At 37.4% G+C, this 23771-nt stretch overlaps 4 protein-coding genes across 5 annotated transcripts; 1 reads left to right on the top strand and 3 right to left on the bottom strand.

The window, feature by feature from the left end:
• Window positions 1-1289: 1289 nt before the first annotated feature.
• On the bottom strand, window positions 1290-6082 carry LOC110786122 (uncharacterized). Of its 2 annotated transcripts, none has more exons than XM_021990646.2 (12): window positions 5832-6082; window positions 5558-5656; window positions 5358-5415; window positions 4708-4788; window positions 4527-4598; window positions 4196-4452; window positions 4002-4073; window positions 3512-3628; window positions 3310-3391; window positions 3157-3203; window positions 2720-2801; window positions 1290-1664 (listed from the first exon to the last, which is right to left on the bottom strand). In XM_021990646.2, exons 1-12 carry the CDS (start codon window positions 6071-6073, stop codon window positions 1581-1583), a joined length of 1293 nt encoding a protein of 430 aa, XP_021846338.1. In that variant the 5' UTR covers window positions 6074-6082; the 3' UTR covers window positions 1290-1580. The 2 variants fall into 2 exon arrangements, with proteins under 2 accessions (XP_021846338.1, XP_021846339.1); XM_021990647.2 differs by having other exon boundaries at window positions 5358-5425; window positions 5832-5974.
• A 185-nt stretch (window positions 6083-6267) lies between these two features.
• Window positions 6268-9674, top strand: LOC110786123 (DAR GTPase 2, mitochondrial). The gene is made up of 8 exons (XM_021990648.2): window positions 6268-6438; window positions 6539-6649; window positions 6745-6822; window positions 7359-7509; window positions 7751-7821; window positions 7910-8006; window positions 8146-8351; window positions 9248-9674. Exons 1-8 carry the CDS (start codon window positions 6268-6270, stop codon window positions 9503-9505), a joined length of 1143 nt encoding a protein of 380 aa, XP_021846340.1. The 3' UTR covers window positions 9506-9674.
• LOC110786121 (heat stress transcription factor A-1e) lies at window positions 9667-14628 on the bottom strand. Its single transcript, XM_021990645.2, has 3 exons — window positions 14028-14628; window positions 10865-12156; window positions 9667-10602 (listed from the first exon to the last, which is right to left on the bottom strand). Exons 1-2 carry the CDS (start codon window positions 14280-14282, stop codon window positions 10906-10908), a joined length of 1506 nt encoding a protein of 501 aa, XP_021846337.1. The 5' UTR covers window positions 14283-14628; the 3' UTR covers window positions 9667-10602; window positions 10865-10905.
• A 1229-nt stretch (window positions 14629-15857) lies between these two features.
• On the bottom strand, window positions 15858-23355 carry LOC110786119 (syntaxin-22). Its single transcript, XM_021990644.2, has 7 exons — window positions 22980-23355; window positions 20292-20385; window positions 19948-20087; window positions 18493-18567; window positions 17592-17749; window positions 17407-17507; window positions 15858-16159 (listed from the first exon to the last, which is right to left on the bottom strand). Exons 1-7 carry the CDS (start codon window positions 23165-23167, stop codon window positions 16094-16096), a joined length of 822 nt encoding a protein of 273 aa, XP_021846336.1. The 5' UTR covers window positions 23168-23355; the 3' UTR covers window positions 15858-16093.
• Window positions 23356-23771: the final 416 nt, after the last annotated feature.

Genomic DNA, 23771 nt, shown 5'->3' with positions numbered 1-23771 from the left:
GGGTCATTGTTCGGTCGGGTCAGTGCGGTTATCGGTCATCTTCGGGTCGGGTGTCGGGTTCGGGTGTTACGACATCGGGTTAAAATCGATTATCGGTGTTTTCGGGTCGGGTACAGGTCGGATTTCGGGTTACCTGTTTTACCATGATTTCGGGTCATGATCGGTCACGGATTCGGTCGGCTCGATCGGGTTTTCAGGTCGGGTCATTGTAACAATATTTTTGACACTTGCTTCCACATTCCACAACAATTCAACACTCAAGTCTACAACTTCTAGTTACTCCGTATTTAGTATACTTTGTGACAAAGTTTTTTGTTTTTCTTCTATGGAAATTTGTTTTAGTATACAAGTTCAACAAAATAATGACAATCCAACATTATGTTTGTTACTCAAAATTTTTACAGATTTATCATGGATGATCACTTTGGATTCTTTATGAATGTTACGAAAATTCAAACCGGTTCTTGTGTAGTAGTCGATATACAAATATATAGTAACAAATTGGTAGAGAGATTATACTTATAACACGGTTTTTCGTTGTAACTACAATTTGGCAATTTTAGCGCAACCAATTCTATTAATGATTTAAAAATTCTAGCGGCATGTATCATGTGACTTGAACATGAAACGTATATACATAACGACTTAATTTATTCTCATTCTAGTCGAAATAAATAAACGTAGGTTGTATTAATAGTTAGAAAGAAATGCTCCGTTCATCAAAAAAAATAATTTTTCATAATGTCCAATAAAGTCGTTATATTTTTCTAAATAGAAGTAGTTTATCGTTAGATTTCCAAACATACCCCTACCTGCTATTTGAATCGTTATCGCCTAACAGGACCTTAAACCGATAGGTGAAGAGCGGATAAAAGTACACTACAACTATTATGGATATTTTAGTAAAATTTTAGTGCATCCTTAACTATAAGGATTATGAGAACTAATTATGGATGGAGAAGTATTCATATGGGATGCCTTGGGTCCAAAGTTCCACGAATAACGCCGTACGTTGTCTGTTAGACTCTTCACCACACAACTGGTTATACCCTGCTATTATTTTGCACATGTGCTCACAAGTTACAAGTGCTTACACAAAGAAATAGCCTTGGTAAGTACTTTACAAGGTACAACAAGTTGTATATAGAAATTTGTCGTTTCTGTTGTTATGCATGCAATTACTAATTCCTATAACAAAATTCCAACGTTTTATTTTGAAAATGACTGATGGAGGTGTACTGAAGATTTGAAGTTGGTAACCCAGCTCCTTGTTTTGTTCCACACACAAATATTGCAACAAGAAGTCTAAATAAATATACACATTTCTTCGATGGAAGACAAGCTTGCATAAGAAGATATTAACCAGTAAGGGAGTTGAAGTTGAGATGGTATCAGCTTCAAAACAGTTGCAGAAGTCTCAACTCCACCATGAGCGGAGGGAGGTGCATGGAAGAAGAAGAAGAAGAAGAAGAAGCACTCACAAAATAACTGTAACGGGGTTGTATGACTTGTATCAAGTAGTAGTTTACAAGGTTTTACAGCTTGATTTCTAGGACAATAATCTACCAAACTCCACAGATCTACAAAAGAACTCCAGTTACAAAACGATGGCTTTGCACAGCAGTAGCAACTGGGCGCTTCCTATAATCAGGATTCAGCATCGCCTGTAATTTGGAAAATGGAAAGTAATTAATTTGAAAAGTTTGTTGCAATAAGAAAAATGCAAGTGTTGTTCAACAAATTAATTGACCTAAAGAAAACTCAAGAAGCGTAAAGAAATTCCTGAAACACTTGATCCTTGATGTTGATTCATCAAGAGATTTCAGGAATTGGTTTACGTGTCTGAAACAGGAATGATAAGGTATGGTGTTCTCTCACTCGGTCAGAGGATATGGAGGCTAAGTGATCAACTCAAGAGTGCAGCACCTCCACTTAAACATTAAACAACGATATACTAATGGTGAAAATAAAAACACAGTTATGGTGAATGAAGACAATAAATCCAGCATGCATTCAAAAGATAAGAAATCCTAAACAAGTTATGTACTACGTATATATCATCATCTCTATTATATAAGTGAAGAGGTGAAGTTATTTTAGTAAATCCACTTTTGGTGTCCCCATTGGATTACTAAAATACCCTCCACACTTATAGAATAGAGAATATAATGACAACCTACCCAATAGGAAAAGCCCAAAGAAGTACTTCATTTTAATCAATCTAGCCCTTTAAATAAAATTTTAATTACCATTTTAATCAATTTGTTTATATGCTTTCGGCTCTATCTAATTTATATCTCTCTTATATTCGCACGCATCGCATTTATATATATATTTTTACATGTTATTTCAGGTTTAAATATAATAACACAAATTTGTTTCTTATATTCGCACGCATCGCATGCATATATAAGACTAGTTATATTTATATATAAGACTAGTTATATTTATAACATGCCAATAGCGAAGCAGATAAACAGATTGTATACTTGGAAATGGATAGTCGTCAACTGCCACAGACCACAGTTGAAAATTAAAGTAAAATCAAGTAGCATGATCATAAAGTGCCACAAAATCTTGATAACACATAGCGATATACACCAGAAAAACTGAGTTTAGAACAGAAAGTTTATGAACTTGAATGTTCTGACCAGCAGCAGGAAAACTGTTTGACAGAGTGTATGACAGTTGCAGTTAAAGAAAAAAGTAATTCCTTAACCTGGAGTAGCTCCCAACCAGCACCATCACCAAGGTCTAAGAATTTGACAGCCTCTATCAAGCGATCATCTGCTAAACAATATCTGCAAGCATATCACAATGCAGAAAAGTTAACTCTGGAGAAAGGTCCTTACTATATTGTTGCATTAGGCAAAACACAACTGCTGTTTGTTAGATGCAAAGACGTTTAATTTCATATATTAAGAAATGAAACACGGTCAATTAAGCTCACAAGAAGCCAGTCATCCAAATAATAGGAGACAACATAGACTACTCAACCATGCACTCATCCAAAACCACATTTGGGTCAGCACGACAGCACCTAACCGCAATGTTTCAGGAATACCTTAAGTATCATACATGTAATGATAATACTACAAAAGTAGTCAAATAGTGTGCTTATGGTGATAAGTTCAGATGATAGTTCCCAGAACATACTCTCTGACTGCTTCGAGATCAAGCTGAAAGGTGTTCTCCACAAGCCTCTGCAGTTTGTGAAATTTAATTACTCATTCAGTTTAAAAGGGGGAATGCTGCAGGAAAGCAGCTTATGTTTAATAACAATGCTACAGTTAAAGTAGCACAACTCACTTGTAAAGAAAGACTATCCATGATGCCAGTTTCACAAAATGGAATGAAAGCCAAGTATGCAAAAAGAAGACCTGCTTCATATCTGCATATAGAGTTTTAAAGACAACAGCATATAAGTTATATGCAGACTATATTTCCAGTCAGAAAATCATTTTTAAGGTAAAGTCGAAAAGATCATGCATGACTCTCCTCACGCTCTTACATGTCATCTGCAATCCCAAAGTTTCTTTTCTCCATAGGATTATATGCACCAGCTGTAATAGCACGTCTCCAAAGTCCTTCTGATAAAGCTCCAGGACCTTTCTCTATTGAAGAATAACTGAAAAAGGAAATCGAGCTCACACACAATATACTTACATTTAAAGACCAAAGTAAAGATGTAAATTCGTCACGGAATTGTATTTACGCGTAGAAACAGAATTAGCTTTCTAACACGTTTGTCATTTTGTGCCCTTATTAAAGGGTACTATCTGCTTAAGTTCATGATGATAAAACTGAAGGGTTAACCAAGAAACATGTTCTTCTGAATTTACCAGGCAAATATCAGGAAACAAATTCCAAGCTCCGAGTATATAGGTGGGCAAAAATGGTAGTTGTAATGTTGTTGCTACTTATTCTGTAGCTCCCGTCTTTATCTATAGAATGAGTGACTGATTATTGAAACTAATTAAAATAAATAATTGGTCACGAACCTTATATCAACTGAAAATGCAAGATCTCGGAGTCTTGCAACCAGGTAAGGAGCTTCTCTCTCAGATATTGTACTGCCATTAGAGGACAGAAGTTTCTAAGCAATTACGCACAGGAAAAAGAACCTCAGTGACATGAAATGTGCTAGTAATCAGCATTATAAAACAAGTGTATATTGTATAATCAGACAGCATACTTGAGAACAACAGAAGCTGGTCCAAGACTCTGGTGTAATCTGTCATGAGCATGCATATAAACTAGGCCACTAAAAATTCCCTGGAGCATCTTAATGACAAAAAGTCTTTTACGCTTGAATGTTTGCCCTTGTTCAAAAGGATTCCAAAATGATTGCGGATCGAGAGCCTTATTCTTTGTCAGTTTTTCACTGGAAATCTTTGCATAGTCAGCTGCAGTGTATTTTCCATCATAGGATTCACAGCGAAAAGCAAGCCACTACATAAGACATATACATTTAGTTTGTTGCAAGCAAAAGTGAAGTAGAAACAGGGAAGTTCAACGCAATATACCTGCTCACCAGTTTTTGTCTCGAATCCACCTAACAGCATCAAGAGATTCTGGCATGTTTCATCTGAGCAGCTCTGAGATCAATTATGTATATAAATTTATAGAATTAGTAAACAAAATGCACTTAATAGAACTCAATAGATCAAGAAGTCCGTGATAGATATGAAATTCATTTCATCTTACCTGAAGGAAAATATGAGTGCTTAGCTCATTGGCAGCCATCATGTCAGCCTCAGCACCACCAGCCCTTTGTCCAGGATACACCTAAACAAATTTTCGAACACACTATCAACACACAATCTTGGTCACCTCATCTATACAGAACCTGATCCATGAATGAGTTACTCTAGTTATATTATTGTGATAATAATGCTTATTCTGAAGACGGTTCTGTGACAAAAATCTAAAGGCTTTTACATAGACCATATCCTTGGTGAGTATTAAATGTCATTTTCATGAGTCAACAGTAGAAAGGGAAAACACATGGGAAAATTATCAATGGCTTACATATTAGCCACCTAACAGCTACCAAATTTGTAATGCCCTTGTGGCTCATTCGGACCCAAATAATTCATATATTCCATTCTTACTCAATATATTACATAAAAAACAGTAATGGAAGAGAATGAAAACTTAAGAACAAAACATACTTGTAACTATGACTAAAGTTGCATTACTATAAATTTATAACAATAACATAGTACAAACATGGGTATATTCTTAGAAGAATACATGCGAATTCATTATCATTATTGCAATTATTACGGAGTACCACTTAACAAACGAACATGTGTAACTGTATTGCGTAAAAGAATAAGCAGAGGAACAAGAACCTTAAAAAGAACACGAGTGCCTCTCATAGAACCTTGAGTAATTCTTCCTTCATACAGCCTGCAAAGAACTGCCAAGGACAACATCACTCCCTCACACTATAAAGTAAACAACAAACAAGCAGCTTCTAATGCAATGATCAAACATGAATTATACCTTAGTCATTGAAATGCAGAAATTTACATATGACAACAGAACACACCTGATATTAACGCCGCCTTCGCCGACATCTTGAGTCTTCAATTTCCCCATATCATCCGCTACATACCCATAATCTACACCACTTTCAAACCCTGAATAGCTGAATACACACATAATTTTCTGTAAGTACATATTGTTTTGGTCCGAATAAGCCACAATGGTATTACAAATTACAAATGGGAGATGGGAATTCGAACATGTGAGGATGCGAGAAACATTAAGCAACATTATTTTATTAAAAGAAATGGGGGAAAATTGAGGAGAGAGAAAAAGACCTGGTAACATTGAAGAAGCCATAGCTACCGATTAAAGGACCAACTTGAAAAGATTCAGGATTTGTAATCAAATTCAAACTCGCTTTCCATTTGCATTTTCCTCTCCCCAATTTAAACGATGAAGCTGGTAAAGCTACTCCATTTCCACCTCTGAAATTCATTTCCCCCAATCTCAACCCTAACCCTAAACTTAACCCCCTTGAAATTGAATTCAGTGGTTCCATCGCCACCGCCGTCAACATTTTCCTCCTCAACCTCGTCAACAATTGCGATTATTGAAGAACGGAGGGATCGAGCGAACTCCTCTAAGGCTCTAACAGTGGATAACGTTTGGGGGGCTGTGTTTAATTTTACAATTACGTCACTATACTACGGAGTATATACTATAAAAGGGCCTTTTTTTTTTATCTGGTGAAAAAGTTGGGGGAAATATAAAATGACAAATCAGGAAAGCTTACTGTTGATGGCGAAACGAGTAGGTAATACAGTTAGAAAAATGGCGGGAACTGATAAAAGCTGGTACACTCCATTCATGGCGGCAGCTTCTGACGCCGTCTCTCGGCGTATTCCTGATGTCGATTTTGTCCTTGATCTTCGAGATGCCCGGGTAAGCCCACAACCTGTTCGATGAAATGCCAGCTTACATATATAGACTTATGTAAAGTTACTGATTTTTCTTTCCATTTTTTGATGTTACATTCAAGTAGATACCATTGTCATCAGAATGTGAGCTGCTTAGAAGATTATCTTCTTCGCCATCGTCTCGTCGCATTGTTGTTTTGAACAAGCTGGATCTTGCTAGCCGCTCCCTTGTCAAGGTAAGCATTATGCCTTCAGTTGTATAGATTCTTGGACTTGTGGTATGTACTGATTTTGTTTGGTTTGTTCATTTTATTGTTTCTTTGTATTTTAGGGATGGATAAGATATTTTGAACGTCAAAATTTTCCGGCTTTCAGTGTGAATTCGCATAATAAAGACAACATTCAAGAGGTAACTCTAATTGAATCAAATGAAACATTTATTGTAGAGCTCACATTTGGTAGTCGGTAATAAATGACATGAATGATAATGAGTTTGCGTACAATTACTATCAACCAAACGGGCCGTGATCTTTCTCATTTGTTCATGTCTTGCATGGATTTTCACAATTTTTATGCAGGAGATTGTTTTCTACGTATCATCATGCATCCCTTTTTCTTTCTTTTGTAAATTAGTTGGTGTGAGTTTTTTGCGAAAACCACCGGAAGAACTAATATAGAGCCCGTTCGATATCGTTTTTTGTTTCCAGTTTTCTGTTTTTTACAGATTAGAAACCAAAATATAAAACTACAAAAAGTAATTTTCAGTTTTTTATTGTCAGTTTTCAAAATCAACGAGATTACTATAGGTATTAGTATTTACTTGATTTATCGATTCAATCTAAATCATGTGACTCTCAAGACTGAAAAATCAAAAATTGAAAACTGGCGGTGATACTGACGAGCTCTTAACGGATACATAATGATTTTTGTATAATGTTGAATCAGTTCCTAGGTTTCCTGCAAGTCCAAGTCAGAGCTTTAAAGAAAGCAGAGCCTGAAAGACATACCATAACAATGATATTGGTTGGAATTCCCAATGTTGGGAAATCAGCCCTTGCAAATTCTTTGCATCAAATTGGGCGGATTAGTGCCGCAGGTATAGATCTATCTATCTACTCCAGCCATGTATATATACCGTGGTCAGCCGTTCATGAGTGGCGGAGTAGGTCTTCTGGTAATAACATGTGTAGTTTGTTAACATCAAATGATCAAATTGTTGTTTCTCTTGGTAAAACGATGCTGTTAAACATATGCCATTATAAAATGATGGAAGTATAACATTATTTTCTGATTGTTTCTGTTGTTCTGTAACCTGTTCTGATTTTGATATTCTTCAGAGAAAGGGAAGTTGAAGCATGCAGTAGTGAGCCCATTGCCTGGTGAGACGAAGGCTATCTGCAGCTTGAAGGTGGTTAACACTCATATATATGGCTTCAATATTATGTTCCTTTTGCAATCTGTTTGATTCGTGATGAACTTATCTATCTGGTTTCCAGGTTGCGAGCCATCCTAGCATTTATATCTTAGATACCCCCGGAATTCTACCCCAACAGATGATTGATTTGGAAGTGTGTGCTAAGTTAGCTTTAACAGGTGAGGTTGCCTAAAGGGGAAATGTTTCAATGGATGTTTATCAAACAGAGTTTTAATTACAGGAAAAGTAGACGGAACACGGTTTTCGCAATAGACTGTTGTCCTGCTGAATGATGTAATTTCTTTCTTTGTATTGCAGGAGCTCTCAGAAACAGCTTAGTGGGAGAGAAAGCACTTGCGGAATATTTTCTCTGTGTACTGAACATGAGCTATGAATATCAGAAATGGGAAAAGCTATCTACTCACGAGCTTCCGGTTTCAGGGAAAGATGATAATGTTGCACCAAATACTGGTAGTCTGAAAAACAGAAGCTCAAGGCCAGAAGCCGCCACTGACCATACTCAGGTGACTTCACCACTGACTAAATAAGTCCGGCATGTGTTCGGTTTTCTTTCTCATTTCATGTTTCTCTGTCTGGTTAAGCTTAAAAGTTAAAACAGTCACACCCTATGTAACTCAGCCCCTTATTTACCCGACTGCTAGTGTGAGATCCTTGATACTACGGACATAGGTATGGAAACTTGACGCTTTATTTTAGGAATGCCAATGCGGCGGGGCGGATGTAGGTCCCTCCATCCTTATTCCCACCTACAATTTTCATCCTCATTCCCACCACATTACCCATGGCTGGTACAAAATTCAGCTCATCCCCGGCCCAACGGGTACAAACTAAAATCTATCCCCGCCCCCATCCCCACCCCATACCCGTGCCGACACCCACCTAAATTTTCTTATTTAGCAATGAAAAAATATCTTTACATAAAGTATATGACAACTAAAAACTACATATATAATGGAGAAAAGTTATCTGCCATAAAAAAAAAATTCAAACAAACAAACTCAAAGGTCTCGCCTAAAGCAAATTATCACATACAAACAAATCCAAACACATAAAATATTATTCAACTTTAGATCTTTATAAAATTTAATTCACATAGGAACGGATACTTGGGTTGGACTTGACGGGTATGAGGCAGGGTGAGTGGGGATGGGGTGGGGTGGGGCGGGGCGGGTCCAACAAAAAATCCACACCCTCCCATTACCCATGGCGGGTATGATTTTTATGCCCATCACCCGCCAAACCTCCCCCATCCCCGCCTACTTGGGGCGATTGCGGAACAGGTCTCCCCACTAACATCCCTATTGTTTATTTTGAAAATGTCAGTCTCATAGAGGAGTCCAATCTAACACAGGTTGCTCCCTTCTTAGAGCAGAATTTGACATATTTTTTGTGTGCACAGGATTCTGTAGTACTCTCTGTTCGTAAAAGTCTGTTTGAAGCGGTTTCATCCTTCAGAGGTAATTTACAAGACGAAGAGGAAATGTTAAGGCTAATAGAAGCAGAGTTTGTAGTTCTGAGAAAGGTTTTTAATTTGCCCACGGAGTCAGAGGAGGATTCTGATCACAAAGTTGCTGTAAAATTACTGAATCTTTTTCGAACTGGGAGGATTGGTCATTACATATTGGACTCCATACCTGTAAATATTGAAAATAACTAACCATAGTTATAGTGTTACGGCTATGACTTTACACTGAAGATCAACAACATGCCTTTGATGTTTTGACTGTTTGTTTGTACATTGTAAGGTAGAGAGATATTTCTTCATTCCTCAAAATTGGGAACCAAAAAATCCCCATGAAGTTCAGTTGTATGAGATCATAAAAACAGAAAAGCATTTCTTTGACAAAATGCATTCATGTAAACTGTTAAAAATTCAATCACATTGAATCATTGTACCAAGTGCAAGGAACAGATACAAAACTACTACTTACATCTTTTGTAACTAACATCAAAGAACCTAGATGCCAACTCCGATCGGGTCACGGTTTCTAAGAATGCCTTGCAAGGCCTTGAAACTCACATCAAGGAGACTACTTGACCATATGTTAGAGTGAGTTGCCACAAACTGCAGAATGAGGTAAAAATCTTATCTGCAACATTTTTTTCTACAGCCTTAAACAGGTGATTCCAAGGTAAAACCCCAACTACAAACAACCATTTACAGAATGTTCCTTTAGACAATCAAAAACCCACAAAAACTTCTTACTATCATAACACCACCCTCATATTGGAGCCAAACCTGGATGCCTGACCTGGCTAGAAAAGCACATCTTTTTAATTACACCTTCTCAATCATTTTCTTCGAGAGACCAAGAACTCCACAACATGGCGTTCATTCAGCAATTGCCCTCTTGAATCCTCCACATAACCCCCATGACCAAATCCCCTAGTAGCAAAGGGCAATGGCCTATGCAGATTTCTTTTCTGGCAGACTAAGATTGCCGAGTCATACTTCAATAGAAACAATCACTTACCACTTAAGTGTTGATCTTTTGCCAAATTTAGGAGGTTAAATGGATAGAGCGCCCACTAATTTTAATGAGTACCAAGAGAATGATTGCGGACAACCCCACTGCGATATATTCATGGTTTATCTCATAAAAAGATGAAAAGGAACTCCAGGGGTAATTTGATATGCACAAAATAAGAAACCTATGGATACAAATTCAAACATGACTAAAGCCCTTCTATCTTCCCATCATCAGAGCTTTGCGTATATGAAAGCCTGGTTAGCCAACCGCAGAGACCACAAACCTGAAAATGATTTGTTGTAAGCAAACAGATTCTTTGACCTTTCGTTGACCCAAAAAAAAAGGTTAGCTTCTTATCAGGCAGGATTCATACTGCAGAAGCCTTGTTGATAACCAGCTTGTGATTTACATAGCTAAAGTAGAGTTCAAATCATTATCATATTCATACTACTACATATGAGACAGGACTTCAGAATATTGTAGCCAGGATTACCAAGTCTAGAAGAAACAAAGTAGCAAGCAAAATTTGTGAGCTGTATATTTACCTCAAAATGACAAGAAGATTTACATACAATGGCTGCTGAGATCAAATCTTTCCCGTCTCTGCTGTAAGAAGACCCATTTGATCAGTCAGATGATTCATATGGTGAAGTTTCTCCCACCCCTTATCTTCGTCTATTTCAAGCTCTCTGGCAATGCTGGCCTCTGGTGTGCTTGAATCAATCTCTTCTGGGTTCTCGCGCAATGGGCTCATGGGGAAAAACTGCTCCCAGAACACATCAATACTCCCAGGAAGATAAACACCCATATCAGGACCCGGAGAATATTCCAACGCATCCATTAGTAATGTCCCGTTTTGAACTGTTGACAAAGAATCTGTAAAACCAACTTCGGGATTTTGGGTCGCCGAGAAAGCCATATCAGGGATTTTAGGACTGCTCTCAGGCAGAATCACATGCTTGAACTCTGACATCAATTCATCTTCTTCAGGCCTGCACAATTCATCTTCTAGGATTTGAACTTCTTTAGCAGGGTCACTTCCCACGGGGAGAGAAGAAAGCATCTCTGAATCCAAAGCATTATTATTGGAAAACCCTCTTTCATCAGGAATGAAGGGCTGCTTAGAACATTGTGCTACTTCAGAGAGAATCACTCCTGAGGTTCGAGCAGAGGAGCTGCCACAGTCTACTACAGTGGAATCAGCAGGTACATGATCAAGCAAGAAATTATTAGGGTCCTTGGACGACTGGTCAAGCAGGGGCCCATTTAGTTTCATGATCTCTCTGAGCATTGACTTTGCAGCTTCATTTATCAAAGGCTGATATTTGACAACCTGACCATCAGAGAAGGCACTATGCACACCTTCCGTTCTACCACTTTCTTCGTCATGGTTAGGAAGTCTCCGCTTTTTAGTGGCTCCTGTGACATGTCTGTTGCCATCATTTTGCTGCTGTACTATTTGGGCCAAGAAGCCTGGCCTCTGCATAGCTTTGGCGAGGAACGACATCATCTGTTGCTGCCTCTGCTCCATGCCTTGAACACGCTGCCCAACACTCTGCAGCTGGTTATCTGTTCCTTGCTGTTGTTGCCTCAACCTAACCAGTTCTTGCATAAGAACATTCTTGTCCCTTTTAAGCCTCTCAACTTCTTCTTCAAGCCCAAACTTACCTACCTCAACACATGATTTAACTGAAGTGTTCTGAATTGAAGACTGCTGCGATTGAGGATGAGTATTAGCCGATTTGCGTCTGTTGATACCCCTCAACAAGTGTTTCTGACCTCTTAAAAACCCCTCATTTGCAAACTCCCAGCGGTCCGGATCAACTTTCCTAAATCCCTGGTTTACAAGCCCGGAAAGAACCGAAATGAAATGGTAAGGTTTAAATTCGACATGGTAAGATGATTCTTTTGACGCACTATGCATAATATACCAAGGGAAAACATACAGTCAATCACTCAATTGCATAAATGTTAATATTGTGGAGATCTGTTTATTATGCTCATTCTTTCTGACATAGTGTCTCCACTAGTCCCCAAACTCTACACTTTAAAGTAAGTAGAGCATCTGAAAGAGCTCTGCATTTCTGGTCATTATCAAACGAGACATCGATCTCATACCTACATGCATAGCTATGAAAAACCAACCAAAACTGACACACAAATACCCATAGAAAATAAAATAAACCATTCCATACATACTTCATGTAATTAGAGAAGTTTCTTCAATAACTTGCACAATGGTCTATTGGTCTGTAAGACCTTCAGCAACAAAATCCTTGGACATTACCAGCAAAACAAAAAGGTTTTGAAAAAAATAGTATGCTCTGATGTCAAGTACAACAAGTCGCTTCCACTCCAGTAACCTTTCTCCTATCCTGCTAGGTCAACTGAAATTGAAATCTATGTATTCAGAACACACACATAGTCCTGCACACAAATAAAGAACTCCATTTTGTATCACCTACTAATTCACTATAGCCCCTTGTTCCAAAAGCATGATCCTACTGAAGTCACTATATAAATCACCAATTTTCTACAAGGTTTCCTCAGACACATACTGAAATATAATCTTTAAATCACAAACTCACAAAAATATTATAAACATTTATGGTCTCAGTTTGTAAGTTTTGACCACTTAAGTCAACAGTGACGACTATTTTGGGACAGAAGTAGCAACATTTACATCGAAAGAGTAAGCTATTTCTAAACTGAACTCTTATACAATCATGAATAAGAAAGTGTTGAGAATTTCAAGGCAAGCAGTATATATGGTAATTACTTGTATGTCTTATGAGGGACGATATCTTTCCTAATCAAGATGAGATCGAAGGTAATGAAAGAAATACCAGTCAAGAAAATAGTGAACAGAAATTCTACAAGTATGCTAATTAGATACCACCCATGCAGCAAACAAGTCTTTAGGCAGACTCATTACCATTGGAGATTCTTGATTAAAACTGGTAACCAATGCCACTGGCCCATAGTTCCCACAGCAAGCCACACACAGCCCTTAACCCTAACCCTAACTCAGGGACTTATTATACACAATAAAGACAGTGGTAAGCAACCATTGAAGACTGTCCTTAACTTGAAATCAAGGGAGACTCTAACAGAGGTAGGCAACATACTACCAGCCACAGGCCCCCAGCAATTCCAAATCACTGACAGTCCTTAAACCAATTAAAGCAACTATTAAAGACTTTCCTAAACTCGAAATCACGGGAGACTGTCACCTACGAATGTGGTAACTCTGGTAAGAAACATGCTCCCAGACACAGGCCCGCAGCAATTCCACATAACAAGTCAATAGTCACTGCAACTCTGCAAGACACAGATGGTCCTTAACCCTAAACCCAGGGACTTTCTAATTCATTCCATTTATATGTGTAATTCTATCTGAACTTATCCGAACTTTATTCAAAAGTATTGCAACTGTAAATTGAACTTGGATAGCCCTTACTCGAACTTATATTCAGGTGAAATGAACAGAGCCAAACATGATCTTAACACTCCACAGAAATTCTACACACACAAACACCCTTTCTCCCAGATTCAAAACCCTCCTTTTCCCAATTCTAACAATTTGCCAAATTCATAATGATATGATCAAACATCAACTACAAATTCAACAATTCAAACACAATTTAGAACACAAATAATAATAATCACGAATTAGTACTAAGAATTGAGAAGAAGAAGAGAACTAACATAAGTATTGAGCTGACGAACGAAGCTGGAGAAATTATTATGCTTGAAAAACTTAGGCAAAAGATCCCTAGCAAACTCAGGAACATCCCAAACAACAAAACTGTTGTTATTTCCACTCCAAGAAACCACTGAATCAGTTGAAGGATCATCCACCATATCATACGTCTTACTCAGAAACGGCGGCGGCAACGGCGTATTTATACTACTATGACTATTACTCGCCGCCATGGCTGCCTCCAACGACGATTCTCCCATCAGATCAAAATTCACTGAATTTCAATTTTCTATATACAATTCAAAACAAAATTGAAGAAACTAAAAGGATCAAAAAGTAGATTGCGAACTTTTGCGAGGGATAATTAGGGTTTAAGGATTGAGAATTTGAAGAGTTGATGATTGAATTTCAATTCTAAATTCACAGAAAATAGAGGAGAGAGAAAGTGTGTTTTTGTAAGAGAGAGAAGGTGGCAGCAGGCGGTTTGAAACGAGCCACCAATGGGGGAATGCAAATCACACCGCTTTGCCCACTTCCTATTTTTTCTTTTTCTTTTTCTTTTTCTTTTTTGTTTTCTTTAGTCTCTTTCTAATAATTACCTTCTCTAATCTAAATCTTTTTTGCACTAATTTTTAAAAGAAATTGTCTTCTTAAAGCCAAAATAAGGTTTAACAATATCTCAAAATCAATCATAAATTGACAAATGAACGATTATATTACTTATTGAGTTTATATATATGTTGAATTTTATGTGAATTAGTAGGTCTTGTATACAACAAGTGTATTGTATAATAACCGTAAAAATGACACGATGTGGTACTATAGTAACCTTTGAACAAAGACCATATTGTTAAGAATTTTATTTGATGAGAAAATATCTAAATAAGATATTTTGGAGAAGCTTATTATGTCAATATCCTTCAAGCAATCACAAAACTAATGAGCTCTTTTTTTTTGTTTTTTTTGGAAGCACAAGTTAACTATTAGCTAAACCAAAGGAAGGGGGGGGGGGGGGGGGGGGGGTTTGTTCTTTTTTTTATCTTTGCTTTTACTTTGTTTTTCTTTCATAAACCATTGCATCTAATTGTTTGTTTTTCCATTCTTTTTCTTTTGATCGAGTACAAATATCTCAAATTGCAATTGATCAATGTCATAGCACATTGTGACTGTGTATTAGTATACTAGGGTTAGGGAGGCTAATGTATTGTTGATTGGATAACTATTACAAGATGTATATTTTGTTTATAATTTGACTAAAATTCATTCACATTCCGATTGAATAGAAAAAAAAAATAGGGTAATAAATTAGGTCAATATCTAGTCTAAACCTTTTTGCATTGTTTGAATATTTTGCATAAAAAATACATCTACTTATCCGCTGACTCATATAACCGAACTGTTAGTGTTTAAATTCTAAATATCCCGTAGAACTTAAAAGATTGACAGGCCTCCCATGAATACAAGTCCAGTTGTCCCAAATTACTAGTCTCTTAGTATTATTAAGGAATTTTACAGTTACACTTACACGATGCGTTCAAAAGTTAGGTTTTTCTAGTGCTACCTAATAGAGCTTTTGTTTGACAAAACAGGTCTCTTAACTTTACAGTTTTTATTTTTCATTCTTTGATAATGGAGGTACACTGGGGCCCTGGTTCCATATAAGAAATTTCAAGAAAGAAAGGAAGATTTTGCTGGCCTAAATTCTGTTTTTCTCTTTTAGCAAATAACCACTTTTTTTTAGCTTCTATTCTCTTCATTCCTTCTTTGATCATCTTTAAAACGGGGACAACGTTAGAAGTAGAGCCATGCCATGCGAACTCCATTTTCGCGTACTATTCAAACCAAGAAGAAAATGATACATTTATAAATTTACATTATTGAGTAATAACATTCTTTGAACACAAGTCAGAAAATAGACTGTACAAGTATTTGATCAAACTTTTATTTACTGACACAGAGCAACCAAAACACTCCTGAATAAATCATATAACATCTTTGCTTGAAGGACATGGTGTAGGTATCAACTTTGGTCGCTCGTAGTGCAATATTAGACTCGGGGGCTTATACCTCTTCAAAATACAACAATTATTACCACAATGAGCAGGATAATCCCGAAAATCACCAAGAGCAAACAAACCTGCACATTCAAAAGAACTTCATCATGAAATTAACCAAAAACAAATAGCAAGCATAAAGTGGGTCAAGAGGAATATGCTGCTAAACGTCAAAGGTTTTATTCACAAGAATGATGTTCAATCAACAAAAAACAGAAAATCCAGAACTCGGCAAGGTCTATTTACAGCCAAGAATTACACCGTAAACAGAGCAAATGCTAGTTTCAGATCAAGAAGATTAATTTTGATCATAAACAATTTTTTACCAAAGTGGATGAATAACATAATCATGCAGCAAGAAACGAATATTTTAGTAGCTGACCCAGTTAGAATCCTTAAAAAATGGATGACATAATCAAGAGAATTAAGGGGTCAACATGTATGTAGAATTCAATCTCGAAAGCACACGCAGTATAAGAAAGAGCAAACAAAATACAGATTCCCACAGCTCTCTTGCTGAATGAATAACATGATACAAACTCAAAGGCAACAATCAACCAACTGGCTTGTTCAGTTGTTCCAGTCTCCACGTTCAATGCTAGTTCTTGCCACCCACACATAATGACAAAGATTAATTATATGTTACAGAAAATTAGTAAGCTAACGCTGCAGCTTACTGAAGAAGAACTGGGTTTTTGGGACTTGGAAGCTTTGAGAAGTTGGGAAGTTCATTTCATAGTTGCAGGCTGGGAACTTTCAATATTTGAACTGAGTATGAATTTCAGATCTTTATGTGCTTAATGTGGGAAGTGTATAATTTGTCAAGTGACCAGATATGAAGCCCAGATTTCTCGGTTCCGTGGACACACAACTCTCAATAAGATGCTTGGTTTAATTCATAAACCTAGATAGCACAAAGCTCATCGAAACAATTTCAACTCAATCTGATTTTATTAAGCAAAATGTATCGACCTTGTATGGCGTTAAAAACCCACACCTACTAGAAGTCTAAAACAAATACTCCGTAAAACAAAGCAGCAAAGAAAACCTAATACAACTCGAAATCAAATGTCATGACCAAGTCAAACTTTGACCCAAAACGAATCCTAAATCAACTAGGAAATGAATTGCATGAAAAGCAATTCCTGACACAACCACGAGCTAAAACCACAAAAATCCCACTCGAAAGAGTGCCAAAAACATGGTAGCTAAAAACATGACACTTTATCCTAATTAAAGAAGAACCATGTTGCTACATGCATCAATGACAATGATAGCTCAAATATTAATTGTATTTTAAAGAAAAAAGTAAGCTAAAGCTGCAGCTTACCAAAGAAGAACTGGATTTTTGGGACTTGGAAGCTTTGAGAAGTTGTGCAGCTCCTTGCATAGTTGCAGCCTGGGAACTTTCAATATTTGAACTGATATCATCTGAAAGAAGATAATGTTCATTTAGTTCACAAGAAAAGACCACAAGAGAAATGCAACTTAATTATGAAAAACCAAAGTTCTCACCAATGATAACTCCTTGATCACTAACTAGAACTGCTAGATCTTTAAAAATTTCATTCACTTCGCCAATCTGCTGTTGGATTTCCTGAATTCCATTCTCTCTCTCTTCTATAACAGCCTCGTTAAAAATAAGCTCATTATCCAGATGCACTACCTCCTGTCTGCAATTTTTTTAAGGAATCAGAAAAACTTGGTGAAGGATTTATTTAAAGAATGCATTCCTGATACAGACAGTTTATGATTCTTCTAACCACACAGCATTCAAGCCAACTGAAACTTGAAGCATTGGCAAAAACCAATTCCCAAAACACACTGGGTGAGAAGATCTATGCAACCTTAAAAGAATTGGTCAGAGCATCATATATTTTCCTTAGAATGGCTCCACTCACAACAATAGTTTTCCCCACAATTTATTTTCCAGGGATCCACAAATACTTTCTCGCAGAAAATATTGCCAGTATAAATTCTAATGGAGAATCGGAGAATAAAACTGCAAATTAATTGAAACTTGTCTTAATTTTCTGGTCACAACTTGGGAAGACTGGGATTCAATCTTGCACTAGGTCAATTAAGTTGATAAAGCTTCCACTGACACTAATCTCTTCCACGCCATTCCTCATGCATTGTACTCTATAGGTGCTTGCATATGGAGCACTAATCCAGGGCCTCCAGCCAGGATGAACATAAGGTGTACAAGCTCTTTTCCCCTTTAAATTTCTTGGCTTAGAGAAGAACAAGTTATGTTATGAGCATAAGACCTAAACCTCACACATCCTAGACCGAACACCAACTTCCATCAGGTCGATAGTTAGGTAGTAACTTTTCCTTGACAATCCTCAGACATAAAAACAATTAAACAAGATACAAGTTGCACCAACAACACTTCTAGAGAACCATCACCCACCTTCTAGACTCCGAGAAAAGGGCCTGCTGTTCTTGCCTTTGAAAGGAGCTAGTCTCCTCAGCATCTCCAGTAGACCTGCATCCAACAACAGAAAATGAAATACACATTCAAAAGCCAAAGTATCGCACTACCTATGTCATACAGCAGATATACCACTTAAAATTAAAAGATATTGGCATAAAGAATTTATTAAGATGATTCCAACCTAATTTGAAAGACTGAATTAATATGAGAAAAAGATACTTCTTAAGGTTGCCAAGACCGGCAGGTAATATTGAAACATTAAAGGGCCATTTATTCCAAGAAAGACAAAGGAAATAAATAAAAAACCCTCCATTCTTTTTATGTTTAGTTAAACTTTAGAGAGGCGAAAGGGTTTTTAATCATTTTCTTGTGTTTGATACAAGACCTTCATCACCTATTCACCTCTCTTTCCTCCTCAGTCCTCACAGACTCACACCCCAACCCTCCTTGCTGCTCTTCCAGCACAAACCTTCATCACCTCTCTTTCCTCCTCAGTCCTCACATACTCACACCCCAACCTGCCTTGCTGCTCTTCCAGCACAAACCCCGCCTGTGTCTCCAACACCGTTGCTATTATGCACCACGACTCTATCAAGTCACTGCTGATAATCTGATATGCTATTGATCAATAGTCACGCCACGATTTCTACACCACATTACATTTCCCACCCCAGCCAACTCTATCAACAGTTTGCCTAAAAAGAAGTGTGTCACGTCTCAGCAACGGTTCTTTTCTTCCGGCATATGGTCAGATTTGAGCCAGCGTCTGTAAAAAAAGATAGCTCTTCGGAATGGTTGCCTCTCTCTTACTTCATCATTTGTTGTTTACGTAGTTCACAAGTTGTAGGATTTTCGTAAACAATATCTACTCTATTATGATGGCTGTTGGTGGATGCATGGTGAAAAGGGGATGCAGGGAGAGGCATGTTGAAGTGGTGGGGACGCTGTGGCAGTTAAGAGGTCATGGAGTTAAGCTGTTAAGGTGTAGAAATCCTGAATAATATTGGCCGCAGTGGATTTAGATGCAGATGCGACTAGAGGTTTGTTCACATCTTCATCTACATCCCGGAAACCACTCAACTTACTAGATGAATACTTTTCATGTTAGCTTAAATATTTTCTGTTTAAATAACAAACTCCTATCTTTATATCCTAGGTTGTTACTACCCAGTAAGCACTTCACTTTATCTTCTTATAAATGATACTCCATACTAAACTCAAAAAGAAATTAGACTCAATATCCGTCAATCCGTCATCAGGATCTGCAACAGTATATGGTTCCCTCTCAACTGCTTCTCAAAATTAGACTAATGGTTCCCTCTCAAATGCTTCTCAAAATTAGTTCCCAGAACTATCACTCTAAAATCTTGAGCAAATAAAACTTTAAGAGATATTTCAGTATACGAATACAAGCACGCAAATATAAATTACCCAGAAGATTGAACTTCTTTTGGAACAAAAGGAGAATATGCAGTTTCTCTCTGTGCTGCAAGCCGTTGTGCCCTCTGGAATTCCTTAAGAACTGTTTGAAAATCTCTAGCAAGTTTAGCATCAGAAATTTTCTTGCTAGCCTGCAGTTAAATGAAGAACTTCCAAATATAAGAGAAGAAACATAGGACTGAATTCACAAAGCTAAAAGATACTGAAAACAAATGCAAAGAAGAGAGAAACCATATGCTACATATACAAAATGGTGGCAAACAAGTAATGGATTTCAGGGAAGTAAATATGGTTACATGGAAAGCCCAATGAAGATCTTAAGACATGTGACTTACACTGACTTCAAAACGTTGATCAGTTTCACTAGCTTCCTTAAGCTTTGCTGATGTTTCTTTAACCAATTGTCCAATATGTAACCTCGTCTTATGTCTGCATATAATGTAAATTTAACCAAAGTCAATTGTGGTTACTCATAAATTGGCTACAAAAAGTAAATAAACTGTGCATAGGTGATTTCAATTGCCAAGTCAAATTTCCAAAACTAGTGAAACAAAAATTATTTTTCTTAAATGACACGAGATTCAGGTCTGTGGGAAAAAAATGTAAAAGATACTTCGACATAAATTAAAAAAATAACAAAAAAACAAACAAACTAAACACTACAGATCATACATGGCAATTGCAATATGATCCCTCCATCTCGAATTGGTTGCCCCTTTATTGTGAGTAAGAAATTTCAAAGGTAGGTAGGGAGCAAGTAACAATTCTATTCAAGCCACAAACAAAAATATTTCAGTTATGTGTTTTCTGGAGACAAACTCAATGAAATCATCACAATTTAGCATTATGACACTTTGGTGAACTGAAACATTACAGCTCCTTGTACATCTCTTCATCAACACTTAATCCACAAGATAGTGACATCCTCTCAAGATGTATTTATCTTAGGTTGTGGATGTAAATGAAATTGCAAATCTTAATATGCACAAGAACAATTGATAACTTTGTCCATGACCCCTCCAATCTCCATTACATTGGGAATATGACAGGATAATTTAGTTTTAGAAGTAGGGTAATAGAAGTTCCCCATAATATGAAGCGTCTAGAGATAGCCAATGGTCTATGTTACTTGGACTTCTTGTTTTACCTCAAGTACCCGTGTTGGATCCTCGACACTCGGACATGGGTATGGACACTCTGACACTTCATTTTGGTCTAAAATCAAGGAAAGTTTCCACAATTTAGCCGTGTCGAACACTTGGAGACGTACCCGTGTCTGACGCTAGTACCCGAGTCTAACATAGCCAATGGTTGAAACCATCTTCACACATAATCCTGATTCTTAACCCTTCATTCCTTCTTTTGGTTTATCTACATTCCAGGAAATTCAGATCACCCAAGTTTGGAGTCAATTTGAGATGAGCGCCCATTGGCACTTGTAGAGGTGTTGCCACTTTTGTAGCGGCTTTTTGTTTTCTTGTTTCCACGTCCAGTTAGAAGAATCTAATTTCCACTCACCCGTTGCTTGTTCGGTCTTCTTATGATCTCTCTTGTCAGAAGAGGCTAGCATCTCACTAATTTTACACGAATATCCGTCCGCTTGTCCGACAACTAATGAAAATCCAGCAGGCATACAAATTTTGAGTAGAAAAGAAACGAGCAAAGTCCCGCCACCTAAAAGCTTTTGCTTTTAGCGACTTCATAATGGAAGCTCCTGGAACCCCAATCTCTTTTCATTTTTTTTAGATATTTCCAAACCTATTCTTCATCAATGCCTCTGAGAACGAAGCTGGAAGAATCTATGTTTCCATATCCAATGATGCAAAGCTCCTTTATGAATGACTGAAATTCTTATGAATGAGTCCAACTGAAGCTTCCCATATGAACAAATCTAATAATAAAGAAAATTGTTTGTTCAAGTGGAGAGGATATTGGAGGAATTAGTGGCCTCCAATCTGTTACAACAATTTCTGTAGCTGGAATGTGACACCAAGAATGGTAGCGAAGAAATCATTCAACATTTTGTCAGGAGTATAACAACGGGGGATCAGAGGGTCTTAGCAGGAATGTGGTTCCGGTCGTGAGTTAGCAATCAAAACCAACTGGTTTAAATCGGGTACAAACCAGATTTTATGGTAGGCGGAGAGAGCTTCTGCGCGCTTCCTGGGGTAACTGAAGACATCTGCAAACATTATGTGTAATACGGAGTACCCAGCAATATATAAGCGAGAATCCATATTCGAAGTTCAATTACTCCACCTTGTTCGGTTGAATTAAATCGCATTGACCATCCTGATATTCGAATTATGTACCCAAAGAGAGTCCATTTATGTCTCCAAGAATAAACAATTTTCTCCTCATATGGAAAAGGCCGAAAAAATAAAAATCACTATCACCACCAAGTACACCAAAGGCCGTAGCAAGCAAAAACAGAATAGTTGTTGAATCTACCATATCCAAATCACAAGAATCCATAATTAACTACCAATCAGCTCAACCTTTATCACAAGCTGACCAACTTGAATCCAATTTCATAAATAAATCAAGTGCTCTGGCTGGCTTGACAAAGTAGAAGCACTTCAGACTTAGAGACTACAATATCTAGTACTTCCTCTTCTTTTTTCACGGACGGGGAGGAGGCGCGCACATGGGCAGAGTGCCAATGCAAATTCATTACTATGCTCATAATAAACTATCTAAAGCAATTGCCTACCCAGAACATCAAATTCATAATTCAAAGCCAAAATGTAGCCCAAATTACAACCAATTCAAGAACTTTCATTTTCCCACAAACATTTCACATTATCACAAGAACCAACAAACCGTAACAATAAATAGTTGAAAACCCATAATAGCTACGATTAATAGCAATATAATCCCTAAAGCAAATCACCTAAAAAACCCTAACCCCACAAAAATTAATCACAACAACATAATTAAAAACCCTAAACTTTAATCAAATGAAGCAATTGGGGAAAACTAAACCCTACCTAATTACGAAAATTACAACAACAGAAACTTACAATCGATCGCGAAGATCAAGGGTATCTTTAGGAGTGCCAAGGGTATTGACAAGGCGATGGAAGGAGGACACGGCCGTATTAATCTGGAAAATTCCAGAAGCTACGGCCTGAGACGGGTCTTGATGTTGCTGCTGCTGCTGCCTTCTAGAAGGCAACGGCCTACCTGCCTCTAAATCGGCAAAACTCATAATTTGGCTTCTGTTTGAGTTGGAAGAAGTCGGCGGTTTGGAATTATATGCTGGGAGTAGTGTGTTTGGGAAGGAGACAAACCTAGGAAGTTGCCGCGATTAGCAGGTGTTCTTCCAGAAATGCAGGTTTCTCTCTCCTGTTTTTTTGCCTTGCGTTTTCGTTCTGTCAAATGCGTGGATTGTTCTAGCCGTAAGGCCCGTGAGTGAACCCATCTACCCGCCAAATTACGGATCCAACTAATTAATTCAGTTATTTAGTTGTATCGTATGACTCTAGAGAGACTTTAAAGTAGGTCAAAGTTGACGAGCTGTGGAGAGCTGAGATTCGAGATCCTCCAATGCTCTAATTTGACTCAATTTTGACACGAAATAAGTGAATTTAGGTTGAGATTTTTAATTTATAATAACGAGTGTTTACCATCTAATGGATGGGATAGGGTTGAATTTTTAAACTCGAGACCCTCCAACGCTCTAACTTGACTCAATTTTATAACTAGTGTTTGCCATCTTATAGTTTATTCGTAAATTTTGATTCTTTCTATGTGATTTTGTGTAATTAACTTGAATTAATAAGATGATTGATTCTCAAGAAAGCATTTTTAGG

Source organism: Spinacia oleracea, chromosome 3 (genome assembly GCF_020520425.1).
Source record: "Spinacia oleracea cultivar Varoflay chromosome 3, BTI_SOV_V1, whole genome shotgun sequence".
Lineage (NCBI taxonomy): Eukaryota > Viridiplantae > Streptophyta > Magnoliopsida > Caryophyllales > Amaranthaceae > Spinacia > Spinacia oleracea.
Note: the sequence above shows the minus strand (reverse complement) of the source record. Positions and strands in the feature narration are given on the sequence as shown.